This window comes from Aquarana catesbeiana, linkage group LG04 (assembly GCF_042186555.1).
Source record: "Aquarana catesbeiana isolate 2022-GZ linkage group LG04, ASM4218655v1, whole genome shotgun sequence".
NCBI lineage: Eukaryota > Metazoa > Chordata > Amphibia > Anura > Ranidae > Aquarana > Aquarana catesbeiana.
The window spans coordinates 567143760-567161674 of NC_133327.1; the positions used below are offsets into that span (position 1 = coordinate 567143760).

Below are 17915 nucleotides of genomic sequence, written 5' to 3' on the forward strand. Positions count from 1 at the left end.
GCATTCTCTTTCTTTTTTTTTTTTTAATTCTTATTCTGTTTGAAAAATTAGAATATAAAACAGAGCCTAGTGGGCATTCCCAGGCTCGGTACTGTACATAGGTAAATTACACAAATAAAACAAGGTGTATACTCTAACTACCAACTAAACAATAGTACGCTCATAAACCACATAGGAGCCTTCAAAGTATAAGCCAGGGTCAAACCTAACAAAGGATAGGATAGAGGAGGCACTCCAAGATTCACCCCAAACACCAAAGTAATGTGTAGAAGTTATGGTAATTTTAGTCGGTGGATGCAGTAGCGAAACGAGTGTCAGCCCAAATATCCCACACTCTATAAAAATTTTTGGGACATCCCCTTGATGAATAAGTGCCCTTTACAATGACAAAGTCAAATTAACTAATTTTTCCAAAAGTTGAGAGTGAGGGCAGCTGGGGATTTCCATTTGAGCACAAAAGCCTTCCTGGCGTAAATCAATAATAGCCTGAGAAGAGTTCTAGAGGCTTTGTGATAGGCCAGATGGTCCACCAGCCCCAGCAGACAAACATTCATCATCAGCGACACATAAATAGTGGTCACTGAAGGAATGAAGGAGACCACAACCATCCAGAATGTTTGAATATAGGGACACCGCTAAAAACTGTGAATGAAGCCTGCGGAGGCTGCCATACACCGCCAGCAATCGTCAGTGACAGAAGCATATATTCTGTGTAGGCATACAGGGGTAAGGTAGATTCTGTGGGGAATTTTAAACTGTATTAGTCTATCTTCGGCAGAGACTAACTGCAAAAAGAACATTTCCACATTTCTGTCCAGTCCTCATCATCCAGCTCTGGGAAGTCTACTAGCCATTTGGTTCTGAAAGCTTTGAGTCCCGTATGAATGGAAGGAAGTAGTTATTTATAGATGTTTGATAGGGGCTTACCTAAAGTGTTATCTCTGAGTAGAGTCTCAAGGGCCGGTGCATAGAGGGTAATCGGTTATGTGGCAAATTGGGTGCGAAAGGCATGCCTAAGCTGTAAGTATCTAAATAGATACGCATTAGGGAGCTCATACTGCTGCTTCAAACTATCAAAGGTCTTCAGCTTCCCCCCTGTACAAATCTGATCAAGGTATTTGATACACTTTACTGTCCAAACATGTAGATCAGGCATGGAGATAAATTCCAACAACATTGGGTTAAACCATAACTGGGTATATTGGGAGATATGCCCAGGGGGAATAGGCTGTTCTACCCAAGCCATCGACCAAGTTCTCAGTACAGCTTTTATCACTATTGTCAAGGGGGAGAGGAGCAGTGGGGCCTCGATAGAAAAGGTTTCTCAATGCCTCGTGACAGCCCAAGCAGGATGCCTCCAATACCACAGCAGCATTAGAGTCATCTGCAATCAGCCAGTTATGAGCATGCACAGCATAGCAGCCAAAAAATATTTGTAGATTATCGGGACAGGCTAAACCAGGGCCGCTGCAGTAGCACTAATCTAAACCCCAGCGGCTGCGAGCCCCACAGAAAAGAGGCCAGACTAGAATTGGTAAGCTGAAAGTACTTCTTAGGGATCCAGACAGGGGAGTGTCTGAGCACATATAAGAAAACAGGTAACCGTATAATTTTGAAAAGATTAATTTGTGTCACCAGGGGAGATTGGCCCAAGCTTTTAATTTGTTTTTCATATTTTGTAACAAGGGGACTAGGTTTAAAGCACAATAGTTTGATGAAGCAGGGGAAATCATATTGCTCAGATAACCTGTGCATTCTTGGCTCTTTCGAAGAAGCATGTTTGTTACTGTTGTAATTCTAGATGTAGATCTGGATATAAAAATACTCTGCTGACAGCCATGGCTTTGTTCATCAAATAAGCAATGGTTTTTCAATTGTCAAGTTTATGGCCATTGGATGATGCTTGTAAAACCATCCCATGTTGTCCAAGAAGGCTTAAAATATTTTGTAACATGCATTAACATTTATACATTTGTTCTGTTTCTCATATTTCCCTTGCAGCTGAGCTTGGTTTAATGAGTTATCCTTCATTTTTTACTGCTGAGCCACCAAGCATCTATCACTGGTTGAGCTCCTGTGTGAAAGGTGAAGAGGTGGCTGCCTACCCATATCTACCTGGAATCTGTGAGCGAAGCAGGCTTGTAGCACTGGTAATGGATTGCGTTATTTCACTTTCAATTGTCAAGTATCAATAACACAGGCAGTAGTAGATGCCTATTATTTTTTTGCCAGTTCTTTGTATATGAAAATAGTTCTCCTTCTATACATAAAGGATTACTTTATTTTACCATAAATTCCTGTAAGACCCTTCCCCTATGAAATTAAAGCATACCGCTAGGCAAGTGTCAGTAACTATGAATCAGACAGAGACAGAAAATGCAGTAAAAATCACACCTTTAATGTAATGGTAAAAATGGTACAGATCAGTAAATGTAGTCCGAAGCCAATGCGGGTAGTCAGACAAGTCGGTAATCGGGAAGCCAGAGATCAGTGTAGTGTGAGGCAGAGGAACAGGATCAGGAACCAGAAGGGACATCAGCCTGGCAAAGTCTTTCACAGGAACACAGCAGAGAATTTCCAGATACAGGTGGTCCCCGGGTTATAAACAAGATAGGGTCTGTAGGTTTGTTCTTAAGTTGAATCTGTTTGTAAGTCGGAACAGGTACATTCTTTACGTGTAGCTCCAGCCTAAAAAACTATTTTAAAGCTTTTCGGATAGCATAGGGAAGGATTAACACCCCTGTAACGTTTGTTTTGCTGTCTTTGCCCTTGTTCAGAAGATTTCACCTCACTTTCTGTCCCAATGACATTTGAATTTTGAAAATTTTGGGTTGTTGTGGAAACAAGCCATGGTGATAAAGCATCAGTGGGGACACCTTTTTCCCATAGTAACTCTTAGGCCCCTTTCACACAAGGCGGACTCCGTTTCTACGGAGCCCGCCTCGGTCCGCTGGCTCAGCGGGAGATCAGTTAGTTGATCTCCGCTGAGCTGGCGGATCACAGGTCCCTCTCTGCTCACTGAGCGGGGAGGGGCTTGTCAGGCACCGCTGCCGCCTATGGAGGGATCGGATAAAAACGGATAGCATGTCCGTTTTCATCCGATCTCACCCGATCCGCCAGCGACGGACCTGAAGGTAGAGCAATCCGTCTGCTTTTAGCGGATCGGACGGGGTCGGATGTCAGCGGACATGTCTCCGCTGACATCCGACTCTCCATAGACTAACATGGATCGCCCGTTCAGGTCTGCCGTCAAAACTGACAGGCGGACCTGAACGGTCCGATCATGTGAAAGGGGCCTTACAGGAGTGAATTTCCCTTCCTTGGGGTAGATTTCCTCCCACTTCTTGTTTTCTACCTCCGTTTGTAAGTAGGAGTCGTTTGTAAGTTGGATGTTTGTAACTAGGGGACCGCTTGTATGTTGACTAAGGATGAGCTCCGGCGTGTTCGTACACCCCACGTGCAGAGTTCGCTAGGAAGTCGGCACTGCGATGCGCTAATCACAGGCAGTGAGACGTCCCGATGCACGGCTGCAGAGATCGGGAAATGTCTCACTGCCTGTGATCAGCGCAGTGCCGACTTCCTGGTGGGCTCTGCATGTGGGGTGCGCGAACATGCTGGAGCTCATCCTTAATGTTGACCAAGGCGAAGGCACGGAAGGAATGAACAAGGCAGTTTAAATAGCCAGAAATGGCTGGCTGTAGGCGGGATTAACGAGCAGGAAATGGTCACCAGGTGAGCCTCTGTGGAAACCATGAGTGCTGACAATTATCCAACGCAGCCTGAGCAGAGAAGAGAGCTTCTGAGAGCCAAGCCCTGACAGCAAGAAGCTAAATACACAAATAAAATACTATTTTACCTGCCAACTAATTTGTTCTGTTCAGCTAATCTTTACATGGCTCTTTACATGGTTCTGTCATTACTTTCTAGTTTAGCAGTTTGGCATTCTGCTTCTCTTTTATGCTTCAGGCTTTTCTCTGGACAGCGATTCTGCATTGTGACTTTTTTCCAAATGGGGGGGGTGATCTGGAAAGCAGGTTTGTAAAAGCATGTTACTGACTGTAGAGTTTGAAAAATGCAAATTTACACAATTGGCTGGACAAAATGGCAAGTCCTCTGTCAGATGAAACTTTACATATACTTGTGTTTCATCATTGTATTTAGCAGCTTGCCCAGAATTTTATATCACAGTTTCACCCCAACTGAAAGTTGATACCCTCCTTGAGACTTCTCCATTTAAGAACGCCAAGGCTCTTTTGCTATTCAACCTTCTAATCTTGCTATGACTGGTAGTCATAATTCAGAAACCTCTACTAGGATCCCTGACAGGCAGCATAGTCGTGTACTTCTGAGACCTCGCTTCAGACTATACTGCAGATGAGCAATACAGCCTTGTCTGTTACCTGCCCCAGAATGTGATTGGAACAGTTGTACCCCCATGAGGTAATTCCACTGCTTTGATAAAAACCAGTATGAAATGCATTAGAACTCTAAGTGTTACTTAGCACTGCCTTTCCTCACCTGAGTTCTGCTATATTTGGGATTACAGGAGGCTGATATCGAAACAAATTCTTCTCCTACCGACTTTATATAAAAAAAAAATGATTTTGGGAATTCTCACCTGGTTTAAATGTCATCTGCTGCCATTTCTTTCTGCCTGAAGTCATGCTGTGCCTTTTGATGTTTTTGACATATCTTTACGAACGGTTATGGTTTTACGTGTGTATATTTTAGGTGCTTCCTGTTCTGTTTTGCAGAGTGTTGCTTTGTACATACGTGGGGATGAGAATGCAGTGTCAAATGAGACCTCAAAATACCTTTCTAAAATAACAGCAGGTAAGTAAATTGCATTTATAATCAAACCATTACTGTGCCCAACAGTGCTGCCTATCAGTGTGCTCATCAGTGCTGCATATTAGTGCCTCATCAGTGCATCCTCATCAGCGCACATCAGTGAAGGAGAAAAATTATTTACAACATTTTCTGACAAAGTAAGAAAACCTTTTTTTTTTTCTTTCCTTCAGACAATTGAGAGTACTGTCCGTGATACTTTTTTCTATTTGCACTAACATACAATTTTTCAGGACAAGCTTTCGGGGTATGTCCTTCTCTTCTTCAAGTTCCCAGCAGTACTGATTCACAAGTTTTAGCAGATGCTAAAACTTTTGTGAATCAGTACTGCTGGGACCTTGAAGAAGAGGACATACACCGAAAGCTTGTCCTGAAAAATTATATGTTAGTGCAAATAGAAAAAAGTATCACGGACAGTACTCTCAATTTTCTGTGGCAGGTGCACTAATACGGCTACAATCACCTCCAAGCATTTTTTTTTTTTCAAAATTTTCGGTCTTTTTTTCGTTTAGCAAAAAGCTAGCATTGCATGACCGCACAATTGTCATTCAAAGTGTAACAGCGCTGAAATCTGAAAATTGGTCTGGGCAGGAAGGGGGAAAAAGTGCCCTGTAGGCAAGTGGTTAAAGCCCAACTTTTTTTTTTTTTTTGGGAGTGTGGAAGGGTTTACAACCATTGTCACAAATTCATGTCTGTGCCTCACTTCGGGTAATTTCCTGTTCATTTTGTAGACCGAACAGAAAGTGAGGAAAATTCATCTTCCAAATGGGGATATAGACAGTGATGTCGGTATTTTATTGCAGGTCTTGTCTCCTTGAAGCTTGTACTTGGTGACAGGAATTGCACAGTGTACAAAGTAAGGAGAAAATTATTTAATTGGAATAAAACCGGAATTAATACTTCATAAATAATCAAACTCTTCCCCACTCTTTCCAAAAAAATATTTTTGGTTGGGCCGTAAGTCGAAGTATGGTAAACCTCATCACTTATAATCTTTTTTGACTTGTTTCTATTTTCAGGACAGAGAAAGCAGCAGCAGGAGGATGTCAGAAGGTTTGAAAAACAGTAGTATAAAGCATACATTCTTTAATGTTGATTATGATTTGGATTTACTCATATTTCCTTCCCTTTACATTTTCTTTTTAGATGTAGCATAAAACTCAACCCAGTGGCTTCTGATCTTTCTGAAAAGCTGGTTGTTTGGATGACTGACATAGGTATGTTTTTATGCTTTCCTAAGTTTTCCATAATTTTCCATGATTTTAGTCAAGTTGCTATTCAGGTAGGGGAAATGTATGGTTTTAGATGATAAACAAGTAAAAAATCTTTGTCCTTTCAGTTTTCAGGGATTTTAGCTAGAAATAGCCTCTGATAAGCTCCTAAAAACTGCCTCCCATTCATTTGCATGAGTGCTTTCACACTCATGCGGTGTGCTTGCGGGACGGTAGAAAAAGTCCTGCAAGCAGCATCTTTGGGGGTGAGGGGTGGGGGGGGTGGTGGGGGGGGTTGTAGTGTGTTTGGAGCGCTGTAAAAAGCACTCCAAAAATGCCCATAGAAATGAATAGGTAGCGCTTCCGTAGTGCCTTAAAAGCAAAACGGGTGGTTTTTGGATCTTTTTAAAGTCACGTTGTGACATTAGCAAAAGCGCTGCAAAAACGCCACTGAAGCACCGCAAAAACGACCAGCGTTTTAGCACTGTTTTAGTGGGGCTTCAGTGTAAAAGGGGTCTTGAGACGTTTTGCAAAGGTTATTTAATCCTTGAGATTTATACAAAGGTTCTTGCATAAATGTATCCTTTACTAAAATACAACTTTATACTGTAATGGTTTGTAAGAATTTCAAATTTAGTTTTTGTAATTAAAACATAGGGCATTATAAGGAAAACATGGCTCCTGTTTTTTTGTGAACTGAAGTCCTATTCCTAAAAATGCAGAACGGGCACACTCAGGTTACATATATGGCTGTAAGCCTCAGCATAACCAAAGGAGAACCCCCCCTTAAATGTAGCAACCATTCTACCATGCAGCTAGCACTTCTCACATATCAACACCACTTGGAAATATGTATGATTAATTCAGGTAGTGCACAAAAGTGGTGTTGATATGAGAGAAGTGCTAGCTTCATGGTAGAACGTTTGCTGCCTTTAAGAGGGGTTCTCCTTTGCTTACGCTGAGGCTTATAGCCTATAGCCATATATGTAACCTGAGTGAACCTGTTGATGCTATATGGATTTTTCACACTTGCCTAACATGTATGTTGTGTGGGTGATATAAATCCCCCTTTTCAACTGATGTCTGTAGCATTTCTTACCTCTACTATTGCACCATCCGCTCCTGAAGAAGCGATACTGCGCGAAACATGTTGAGCCCCATGTGAAAGGATTGTGGCACCCTTACCTATGGTTACTTTACAACGCTAGTTTCGTTGCATAGTTATTGTATACTTTTAGGGGCCACCACCCCTAGCAACACATAGGTTTCAAATATGCTACTAGATGTTTTTAATTGATTTTAGGAACTGGATTTTAAAAGCAGAAATAAAATTGTTATTTTTTTACTAATTACGAGTGTTGTGTGCCCATAAAGTCAATAGACTGTGGTCCAAAACTGAATACGTAAATAGACTAATTTTTCTTTTTTTGCATTTAATGTAGTATGATGATTAGGGCAGAACTTTTTAGCCCTCCTCACTAAAACTTTAAAGTGGAACTTTACCCATAACAGTTTGATAACAATTAATGTTCTATATCATTACATTACATCTTTAATGGAGTCTATTCCACATTTTCATATCTCTATACTTTTTTTTTACCTGCATACATAGGTGCATTTATAATTTTTTTTTTTTTTAAAGGTGAACCTAGCCTTTAATATTTTACATAGCTACACCTGCAAAAGGGGCCAACATGAGGTGATCTATCAGGACTTAAATTTCTCGCTGAAGTTCAAATTTAATGTCTGTGATTGCAAGACTGTTAAAGCTGCCTTGTATAGTATGAACAGACAGAAAAATATTTGTAAAACGCATTTAGTCAGGAGTTTTGCTTATGATACATTTTGTTTTCCTTGTCCTTTAGGATTTTCCTTACAAGATTTAGAATCTCTGCCTTTTGGAGTTGCTCTTCCTATTAGACATGCCATCTACCAGTGCCGGCAACATCCTGCTTCTGATTGGCCAGAATCAGTCTGCCTTCTCATTGGACGCCAAGACCTCTCCAAACAAGCCTGTGAAGGAAACTTTCCCCAGACCAAATCTGTAAGTACTAAGCAAGAAGATTTACCCTGCTAAATGCTTTTTTTTCTTACTGGGCTTCTTAAAAGAGAAGTAAAGAATTTTTATTTTTTTCGGATTCATACTTTCCTAGGTGGATGCAGCATCAGACTCATGTCCCCCAAAGCCTCTGCACTGAGAACCGTGCGATCGAACACCGCCGATTTGCTCGGTTTTCAAAGCTCCGTAAACAGAGAGCTGTAGACTGTCAGTCACCACTCTCTGCTCTGCCCCCTCCTCCCTCATTGGAGTGCTGGGCTGTGGAGGGGACAGGGGCGGCCAGCTTAGTCTCGCAGCGGCTTTTTGAAAGGCTGAGTCGGGTGTCTGTCCAGGCACCTGGCAGATCCAGACTTTATTGTCACGATGACGCGGTGCCTGGACTGACATTCGTGATGTCAGCAGAGAGCGGAATTCAGCCCGCTCTGTGCTGAAAACGGGTCACAGGAGTGCAAAACTGACTGCGCTCCTGTGACCCATAGCAGAAGTACAGCTTTTAAAGCACTTAAAGTGATTGTTAAGCCACTCTAACCTGTATACACCATCAGCATTGGCTCCTATTGTAGTATCCCCCTCTATGTGTGATTTATAAAAATAAATGCTGCAAATACCTAATTTCACAGCCCAGATTGCAATCACATGACTGCTCAGCTGTCTCCTTTCCTCCTCTGAGAGATGCAGCGGGCGGGGCTAAGATTCCCCTGCTGATGTCAGTCTGGAAGGGAGGAGGAGAGCGCTGGCTGGTCATGTGATCGCAATCTCAGCTCTTAAAAGGAGATTTACAGCATTTATATTTATAAATCATTCACAGAGGAGGGGGACACTGCAATAGGAGGCAGTGCTGATGGTGTATACAGGTTAGTGTTATGAGAGCAGTGGGGGGGGGGGGTTCACACACAGACAGAGAGGGGAGGGGGGAGGAGGACACAGGAGTAGACAGGAGAGCAAATAGCGGCCAGGATGGAGGCAGGTAAACTGACCACGGTGCCCGGGCTTAGCAGCCATGATACACCATGGTCAGTTTACAGAGGGGTGGGGAGAAACTGGCAGGATCAGCCAGGTTTTTTTTGGTGTTACAGAGGGCCAAATGACACAGGACAAACACTGTGTCATATAACATGCTTTTAAGGAGCAGGATCCATTTTCTTTTTTGTTTGGGTTAACAAACGCTTTAAAAAGGAGTTCCGCCCCCCAATTGAAAAAATTAAAAGTCAGCAGCTACAAATACTGTAGCTGCTGACTTTCAATATTAGGACACTTAACTGTCCAGGGTTCCCGCGATGTCGGCACCCCAGCCAATTTTTTCACGTCAGCTCTCGGGTGTTGCCGCTGCCATTCGTAGTAAGGAAACCCAGTGAAGAAGCCTTTCGGCTTCACCGCCGGCTCCCTACTGCACATGCGCGAAGCGCGTGGTGCTTTCTTACTGGCCCGGCGGCGGAGGAGGAAGTAGGAGGGGGGCCGAACTTTTGAGGTACAGCGCTGCGGTGGAGTCTCCTGGAAGTGGGCAAGGGTACCTCTCAAAAACGGTACCTGTCCCCTCCCCCCTGAAAGGTGCCAAATGTGGCGCCGGAGGGGGGAAGGAAGCAGATAAGCGGAGGTTCCACTTTTGGGTGGAACTCCGCTTTAATATCTCACAGAGAAATTCCTGACATGTTGCAAATCTCTGATTTGCCGCTTCCTTTTTTATTGGAGATAACCGTGTATTACCATGCACATGTTACATAACTACACATATGCACTCTTTGAATAGCCCGACAACCGAAAAGAAGTTCACAACTGCTCAAATAACCAATTTATTGAACTTTGAAGAGAGCGAGCTACAGTAGCAGAATGCCATACCAGGCTCTCTGCCTGTTTGCTAAAAAAAGGGAAAATCTTAAAGGAGTTGTTAGGGCAGAAGGTTTTTTTTATCCTAATGCATCCTGGATGGGCCAGGAGCAGCGAAGAGGGACCTGAGAAGAGGAGGATCCGGGCTACTCTGTGCAAAACCAACTGTACAGAGGAGGTAAGTATAACATGTTTGTTATTTTTTCTATTTTTTTTTTTTTTAAGACTTTACAATCTCTTTAATTTACAGTGTGCACAAAATGGCCAAAGCTGGACTATTAAAGACTGTAGAAATGTTGCGTGGTCTGACAATTATTAACTGTTGGGACATGCAAATAGGATTGGAATTTGTGTATAAATGGCATAAATACTTTGGAGTTAGATAGAAGTATGTAATATGGGTAAATTTATACTTTTATGGTACATAAAAAAAATGTATACACCGCATTGTATGGAAAAGCATTGTTCATGCTGGCTTTTTAGACATTCTAGAAAGCACTTTTGAGAATTATTCCCAGTGAACTCTGTCAATTCACAATCTAACATCTGGCAAATGCACAATGCATTTACTCTGCTTCACACTTATTTCTTTTTACAATTTTTACAGTCGACAAGCCAAGTACCATCTACAGAGGTTCCCCCTACAGGAGAAGGTGAAGAGGAGGATGATGGAATGAATGATTTAAACCAGGAAGTAATGTCATTGATATGGAGTGAAGATTTGCGTGTGCAGGAAGTGCGCAGGCTTTTACAAAGTTCCCATCCTGTACGCGTGAATGTTGTTCAGATGCCTGAAGTGAGTGATCATGAATACTTAGAGGAGAAAGAGAACAGGTAACCGCACTTTTGATGTTTGTATATTGCCATCTGATATCCTGTTTATAGAGTTTTTAGGTGTTTTATGGGAAATTTGGGTGAGGGAGCATTTACTGAGATCAATCATTGGCGGATACAGCAGTATTTGGGGTATAAGCCCTACCCATAGTTCTGCCATTTCCCCCAAGTTCTGTAACTCTTCAAGAAAATAAGTTTGCAACGAGTAGGAATAATCTAGTTTTAATCTGAAGCTGCTGTAAAGATTTTTGTGTGCACAAATACAAATCCCAGGAGTGGGAACAAAATTCTTGTGTACTTCCCTTGGTTAAAAGTAGAAGGGAGTATTTCTATAACCATGAGTTGTATTGTCACACAAAGATGTTTCCAGATGACATGAGCAGGACCCATGAAAAAAAGCATCTGAAGCATTACTAGATATTGCAGTCAAGATAACTGTTGCAGAGAATAAATCCCATACACTCCTAAGGAGCTGCTGTAAAGCATGAAAGAGTCAGTGATGTGCTGTAATATAAAGAAACTAATTACAGCATAATTACTAATTTTTCAAAGCCCTTTTCTACCCAAAGAGTATGGCTTCAAATCCTGATTTTTTTTTTCTTATTTCAAAACTAAATATTACAGGGTGTCTTTTCCTAATTGTTTACCAGTGTTTCCACTGGTAAAAAAATTAACATATACTAAATGTTGTTGCAGGTTGTTACAACTGTGTCAGAGGACCATGGCTTTGCCAGTGGGCAGAGGGATGTTTACATTGTTTTCCCATCACCCAGTCCCTACAGAACCGCTACCTATTCCTAAACTGAACCTCACAGGTATATCTGCCTTCATCCTACATATAATAGGCAAAAATATACAAAATGGAAAAATTGTGTGATTTGTAATGTGAAAATGTTAGCTTGTGGAATACTGTATTTCATTCAGACTCTTATCTCAATTTCTGTATATTTTTATATCTTTGGCATTTTAATTTCTATCATTTTAGGGCTATTTTTTAATGATATGAACACTGAAACATGACTTCCATTTTAATTGGCAGGACGAGCTCCTCCCAGAAACACAACTGTTGATCTCAACAGTGGAAACATTGATGTCCCACCAAACATGGCATGTTGGGCAAGCTTTCACAATGGAGTGGCTGCTGGTCTGAAAATTGCCCCAGCTTCTCAGATAGACTCTGCTTGGATTGTTTACAACAAGCCAAAGAATGCTGAGCTGGCCAATGAGTATGCTGGCTTTCTCATGGCTTTGGGTCTCAATGGGCACCTCACCAAACTGGCAACATTGAACATCCATGATTATTTAACTAAGGTAAAGATACAATTGAATATAATAGTTTAATAGTAGTTATTCATAATTAAAGTTCCAGGCTTAAAATTTCCACTGATGTCTTTTCAAAAAAGGTCATATCATGTATGCCATATTGCAATAGACAGGAGTCTTTCGGGGTTTTCTATAGTGACATTTAGGTTACATTAAATGAAACTCCATACATAACATGTGGATGAATCAAGACAATTAAACTCCTGTCTGATGACTACAGTAGGGAGATCCACTAACTGAAACGTACATATTGTCTCTTGTCTTTAGCTGGCCATAGATGGATCAAAATTTGCCTGGTTCAGCAGAAACCGGACAAATTTTTATCTGTCTATGGGTAGGCTGGTTGTACTGCCAGAACAACCAGCCTGTCAGTTTTTCTCTCTCGCCCAATCACTGCCGGAGGCTGTAGTCGCCAACAGTGATAATTCTATTCTGCCAGTGGGGAAGGATCCCTGCGCACCCTTTGGCAGAACACAATAGCGCTGCAGGAGATATTCCCTACATCAACACTGACTATAGGTCACCATAGGTTGGTGATAATGTATGGCCTGCCTTTGCCTTTGACTTAATTTTTTTCTTATTTTGTAGTCGAGCTGCAGTAATTTGATCGTCCATTCACTCCTCTGATTATATAACAAGGGAAAGCTTGAATTTGCTATAGTAACAACTGCATTTTGTTTTGTGTAGTAGACTTAAGAGCCTCCCCAAGACCTTTATTTATTTATTGTACTTTGAAAGTTTTGCGCACATTGTGCTTTTTGTCTATTTAAAAAGTGACTAGAAATGCTCCTAAATGAAACCTATCATAAGAAAATGCCAAGGAGCTGATTGGTGATAATGCTTTTTATTTGTTGGTCTTGCTGATCCTCTCGCTTCAGTATTTTGCCATTGACCCTAAAATGTTTGCAGATAGGTAACCTCTGACTTTTCTCTGACTTTCCTGATTTCCTTACTTGTTTAAGTCAGTGATTTCATAGCACTAAAGTCAGAAGGTCAGCATCACAGGAAGATCAGCAGAAGTAGCTCACATATTTTTTTCATGACCAGTTAACTCTGAATGAGGAATAACTATATACAGTCTTGTTTATGGACAAGTTAGTACCATTGCTGGATAAAGGGAAAGTTGCCCATAGCGAGAAATCATTTTAGTTTACCTTATACAAGATCGGCATCAACACGCAGGAAGAGATTAATTTGTTTTGTTATTTTTCCCCAGTGTAGACACAGATTTAAACACCACTAGATGTCAGGGGTACATGACACCAGTCTGTAAAAAAAAAAATAAAAAAAAAAAAAAAATAAAACATTTAACAATTTTATATTGTTTTTTTGGAGAGAGGAATTCCTTTTCAATCTGTTAAATAATTTAATGGTGAGAGGTACCACTGATCAATTATTGAAAATGAATTGCTTTAAATGTTACTTTTAGTATTTCACTGGGTATGGTCAGACTTCGCTGGGTGCTAGTCCACCGCATGTGTTTCTCCTCTATCAAACCATATGGAAAACATTGGAGTTCTTCTAGCTGGCAATTTATTAGACGTTGTGTAAAAATAGGATTTTTTAAAACAGCTTACCTGTAAAATCCTTTTCTTTCGATGGACATCACGGGACACAGAGCATCAGTAATTACTGATGGGTTATATAGGTATCGCTAGGTGATTGGACACTGGTCACACCCTAATCAGGAAGTTCAACCCCCTATATAATCCCTCCCCTTGCAGGGATACCTCAGTTTTGTAGCCAAGCAATATAGTGTATTAGAAGAGGGGCGGGACCTCTGTGTCCCGTGATGTCCATCGAAAGAAAAGGATTTTTACAGGTAAGCTGTTTTTAAAAAATCCTATTTTCTTTCTCGAACATCACGGGACACAGAGCCTCGGTAATTACTGATGGGATGTCCCAGAGCAATGCTACCTGAGGGGAGGGGAACCACAACCAAGTAGGGTGCAATCAGACCTGAGGACCTTGTACTGCTGCCTGCAGCACACTACGCCCAAAGGCGACATCCTCATGCCTTCTCACATCCACCTGATAAAATCTGGTGAATGTATGAACTGAAGGCCAGGTTGCGGTCTTGCAGATTTGAGCCATAGAGGCCCGGTGATGCACTGCCCAAGAAGCACCAATAGCCCTTGTGGAATGTGCCCTGATCTGAAACGGAGTAAGCTTCTGTTTCAAACCGTAAGCTTGAATGATCAATTGTCGACTCCACTTAGAAATGGTAGCTTTTGATGCTGCTTGTCCTCTACTGGGACCTTCTAGCAGCACAAACAAAACATCCGTTTTGCGAATCTGAGCAGTTGCTTCCAGATAGGCCTTGACTGCTCTTATTACATCCAAAGAATGTAGAGATCTCTCTTCCGTAGAACAGGGATCTGGAAAAAAGGAAGGCAGAACAATGTCTTGGTTTAGATGAAAATCTGAAACCACCTTCGGTAAAAAACTAGGATGAGGGCGCAGTACCACTCTATCCTTGTGAACAATCAAATAAGGCTCTTTACAGGAAAGAGCTGCTAATTCTGATACTCTTCTAGCAGAAGAGATGGCTACCAGAAAAATTAACTTCCTTGTCAGCAAGACCAAAGGAATCTGACGTATTGGTTCAAAAGGCTGTTTCTGTAACACAGACGGAACCAAGTTCAAATCCCAGGGGTTTAGGGCGTCTTAACCGGAGGATTAAGCTGCGTCACCCCCTGCATAAAGTTTCGGGCCAAAGAATGCGAAGCAAGTGGCCGTTGAAATAATACTGATAAAGCCGAGACCTGGCCCTTGATGGTACTCAAGGCCAGCTTCATCTCTAATCCCAATTGTAGAAAATCACATATTTTCTGGGATGCCAACCCCTGGATTCACACCAGGATATATAAGCTTTCCAGATTCTCTGATAAATCATTCTGGAAGCTGGCTTCCTTGCATTGATCAAGGTAGATACCACAGGACCTGAAAGTCCACGATTCTTCAGAACGTGGGTCTCAATAGCCAAACCGTCAAATTTAGCATTTGTAAGGCAGGATGAAACACTGGACCTTGAGATAACAGGTCTGGGCGTACCGGTAGGGTCCACGGGCAACCCACCGTCATCCTTACTATTTCTGCATACCAAGTCCTTCTGGGCCAAGCGGGGGCCACCAGAAGTACCGACTTCCTTTCCAGCCTGATCCTGCGAAGGAGTCGTGGCAGTAGCAGAATAGGCGGAAATGCATAAATCAGTGAGAACCGATGCCACGGAATCACCAACGCATCCGTCCCGCATGCAAGAGGATCCCTTGTCCTTGCCACAAATCTGTCTATCTTTTTGTTGAATCGGGATACAAAGAGATCTGCATCTGGGACCCCCCATCTTTGGCATATGCCCAAAAGACGTCGGGAAGCAGAGACCATTCCCCTGGGAGTAACTGCTGGTGATAGTCTGCCTGCCAGTTCTCTATCCCTGGAATAAAAAAACTGCCGATATGCATGGCACCTGCATCTCTGCCCAGGCTAAGATCTGGATCACCTCCTTTTGAGCAGCTCGGCTCCGGGTGCCTCCCTGATGATTGACATAAGCCACTGCTGTGGCATTGTCGGACTGGATCCTGACCGGCCAACCCTATAGGCTGATAGTCCAGGCTTTTAGGGCTAGATATACCACACGGCTATCCAGAATGTTGATGGTTAGGGTCCTGTCGGTCTCAGACCATAGCCCCTGGATCGCAGACTGTTCCAGAACTGCTTCCCAACTTGACAGACTGGCATCTGTTGTTACCACCGTCCAGGTAACCAGTAGAAAGGATTTCCCCTTCTGCAGGTTTTCGGGTATGAGCCACCAATTGAGGCTCTGACGCACCGCATGCGACAGGTGCATCGGAAAGTCTAATGCCTGAACCTTCTTGTTCCAGGCCGACAGAATACTGTGTTGCAGTAGTCTTGAATGGAACTGAGCATAGGAAACTGCTTCGAATGAAGACCCCATCTTTCCTAGCAGCCTCATACAAAGGCGGACAGAAGGCCCCTTCTTGGTCCTGACTGTCAGAATCAGCTCCCTTAAAGCAGATATCTTTGCCTGAGGTAGAAATACTTTCTCCTGGCTTGTATCTATGATCAGACCTAAATACTCCAGTCTTCTTACTGGGTTTAGGAAAGATTTTCCTGGGTTGAGGATCCAACCTAGATGTTCCAGATACTTGACCGTGGTCCTCAAGTTCCCGTTCAAGGAAGCTACCGACCGGTTTATCAAGAGCAGGTCGTCTAGGTATGCTATGACAGTCATACCCTGAGCCTTTCATCTGGCCAGAGGAGGAGCCACGATCCTTGTGAACACTCGAGGTGCAGTGGCTATCCTGAAGGGCAGAGCCACAAACTGGAAATGGCGCCCTCCTACTTCGAAGCGCAGAAACTTCTAATGAGTAGGAAAAATGGGCACATGTAGATATGCATCTCTGATATTAATCGATGCCAATAATTCTCCTCCCTGCAGGATGGAGACTAATGTCCGAATTGATTCCCTGCGGAAGGACTGAATCCTTAAGAATCGATTCAGATGTCTTAAATCCAGAATGGGTCTGACATCCCCATTTGGTTTTTGGACCGTAAAAAGGTTGGGATAGAAACCCAATCCTTGATCCTTTGTGGGAACCACCCTGATGACCTCCTGCGACAAAAGTCGCTCTAACGCTAGAAGGAGCGACTGCTTCTTCTCTGGGAACACTTGATCTGAGGAAACGAGGAGAGGGAAATTCTTGGAACTCCAGCTTGTACCCTAAGGTTACCGTGGAGATTACCCATCTGTCCTGGAAGTCCTCCTGCCAGAGCTCTGAGAACTGTAGCAGTCTTCCCCTCACTCGAGCGAGCGGGGGCGCACCTTTCATGAAGAGGCCTTAGTGTCTTGTCTAGAAGACTTCTTCCCCCAGGACTTCTTTTGTCCCTGGGGTTGACTCTTGTTTGTAGCCCCAGATGGAGTAGGCCGTCGTAACTGCCCGGAGGCTGAAGCCCCTGGCGCTGGGGAGAGAGTCCGTTTGAAAGAGGGACGTTTACTCTTCTTCTTAACAGGTAAGAGAGTACTTTTCCCACAGGAGATTCTCTTGATATAGTTATATAACCCATCAGTAATTACTGAGGCTCTGTGTCCCGTGATGTTCGAGAAATACATATATTAATGCAATGAGTGGTGTGTTTCAGTGCTGTAAACCTCATTTTTTTTATATTTGCAATCTGGGAAGTTTACATTCAAGAACAAAAATCTTACTTCCTATTAAAGTGTATTTTTTGTTTTAGTTTGCTGGGGGGTGTAGAACTCCTGTCAGTTGCTTTTGCTGTATCCTACCCCCCAACACTGAGGGCTCCTTCCCACTTGTGTGTGTGTTTTAACATACTTTTTTTAAGTGTTAAAGTGGTTGTAAAGGCTGAAGGTTTTTTACCTTCATGCATTCTATATGCAGCTCCCCCCAATACTTACCTGAGCCCCATCGCGATCCAGCGATGTGCACAAGAGCATTGGCTCTCCAGGTACTCTCCCTCATTGGCTGAAACAGCAGCGGGAGCCAATGAGAGAGAGGGGCAGGGCCAAGCCGCAGCTCTGTGTGTTAATGGATACACAGAGCAGCAGCTCAGGAGCGAGTCTGTGAAGAATAAAAAAAAACAAGCGCTGAAATGAAAAATAAATAAAAATAGAACAAGTGATTGAAAAATAAAATTAAGCTGCTATCAATCATAAGTGTGCAGGCACCCAAATATAAATTAAAATATAAATATTGATGCGCTCTAATCAATTCTCAATCAGTGCACAACTTACTCCAAAGTAAGTTCAAATAAGTGTAAGTAAATATAGCCATCAA

General features: G+C 42.6%; 1 protein-coding gene across 1 annotated transcript in view; it reads left to right on the plus strand.

Moving 5' to 3' along the window:
• The window catches only part of ANAPC1 (anaphase promoting complex subunit 1), a 168091-nt gene that overhangs the window by 83606 nt on the left and 66570 nt on the right, over positions 1-17915 (plus strand). The window contains exons 21-28 of the mRNA XM_073628045.1: positions 2002-2150; positions 4755-4833; positions 5868-5901; positions 5995-6065; positions 7925-8103; positions 10550-10776; positions 11473-11591; positions 11816-12087. Coding sequence (XP_073484146.1) covers positions 2002-2150; positions 4755-4833; positions 5868-5901; positions 5995-6065; positions 7925-8103; positions 10550-10776; positions 11473-11591; positions 11816-12087 — 1130 coding nt within the window. The remainder of the gene's footprint in view (positions 1-2001; positions 2151-4754; positions 4834-5867; positions 5902-5994; positions 6066-7924; positions 8104-10549; positions 10777-11472; positions 11592-11815; positions 12088-17915) is intronic.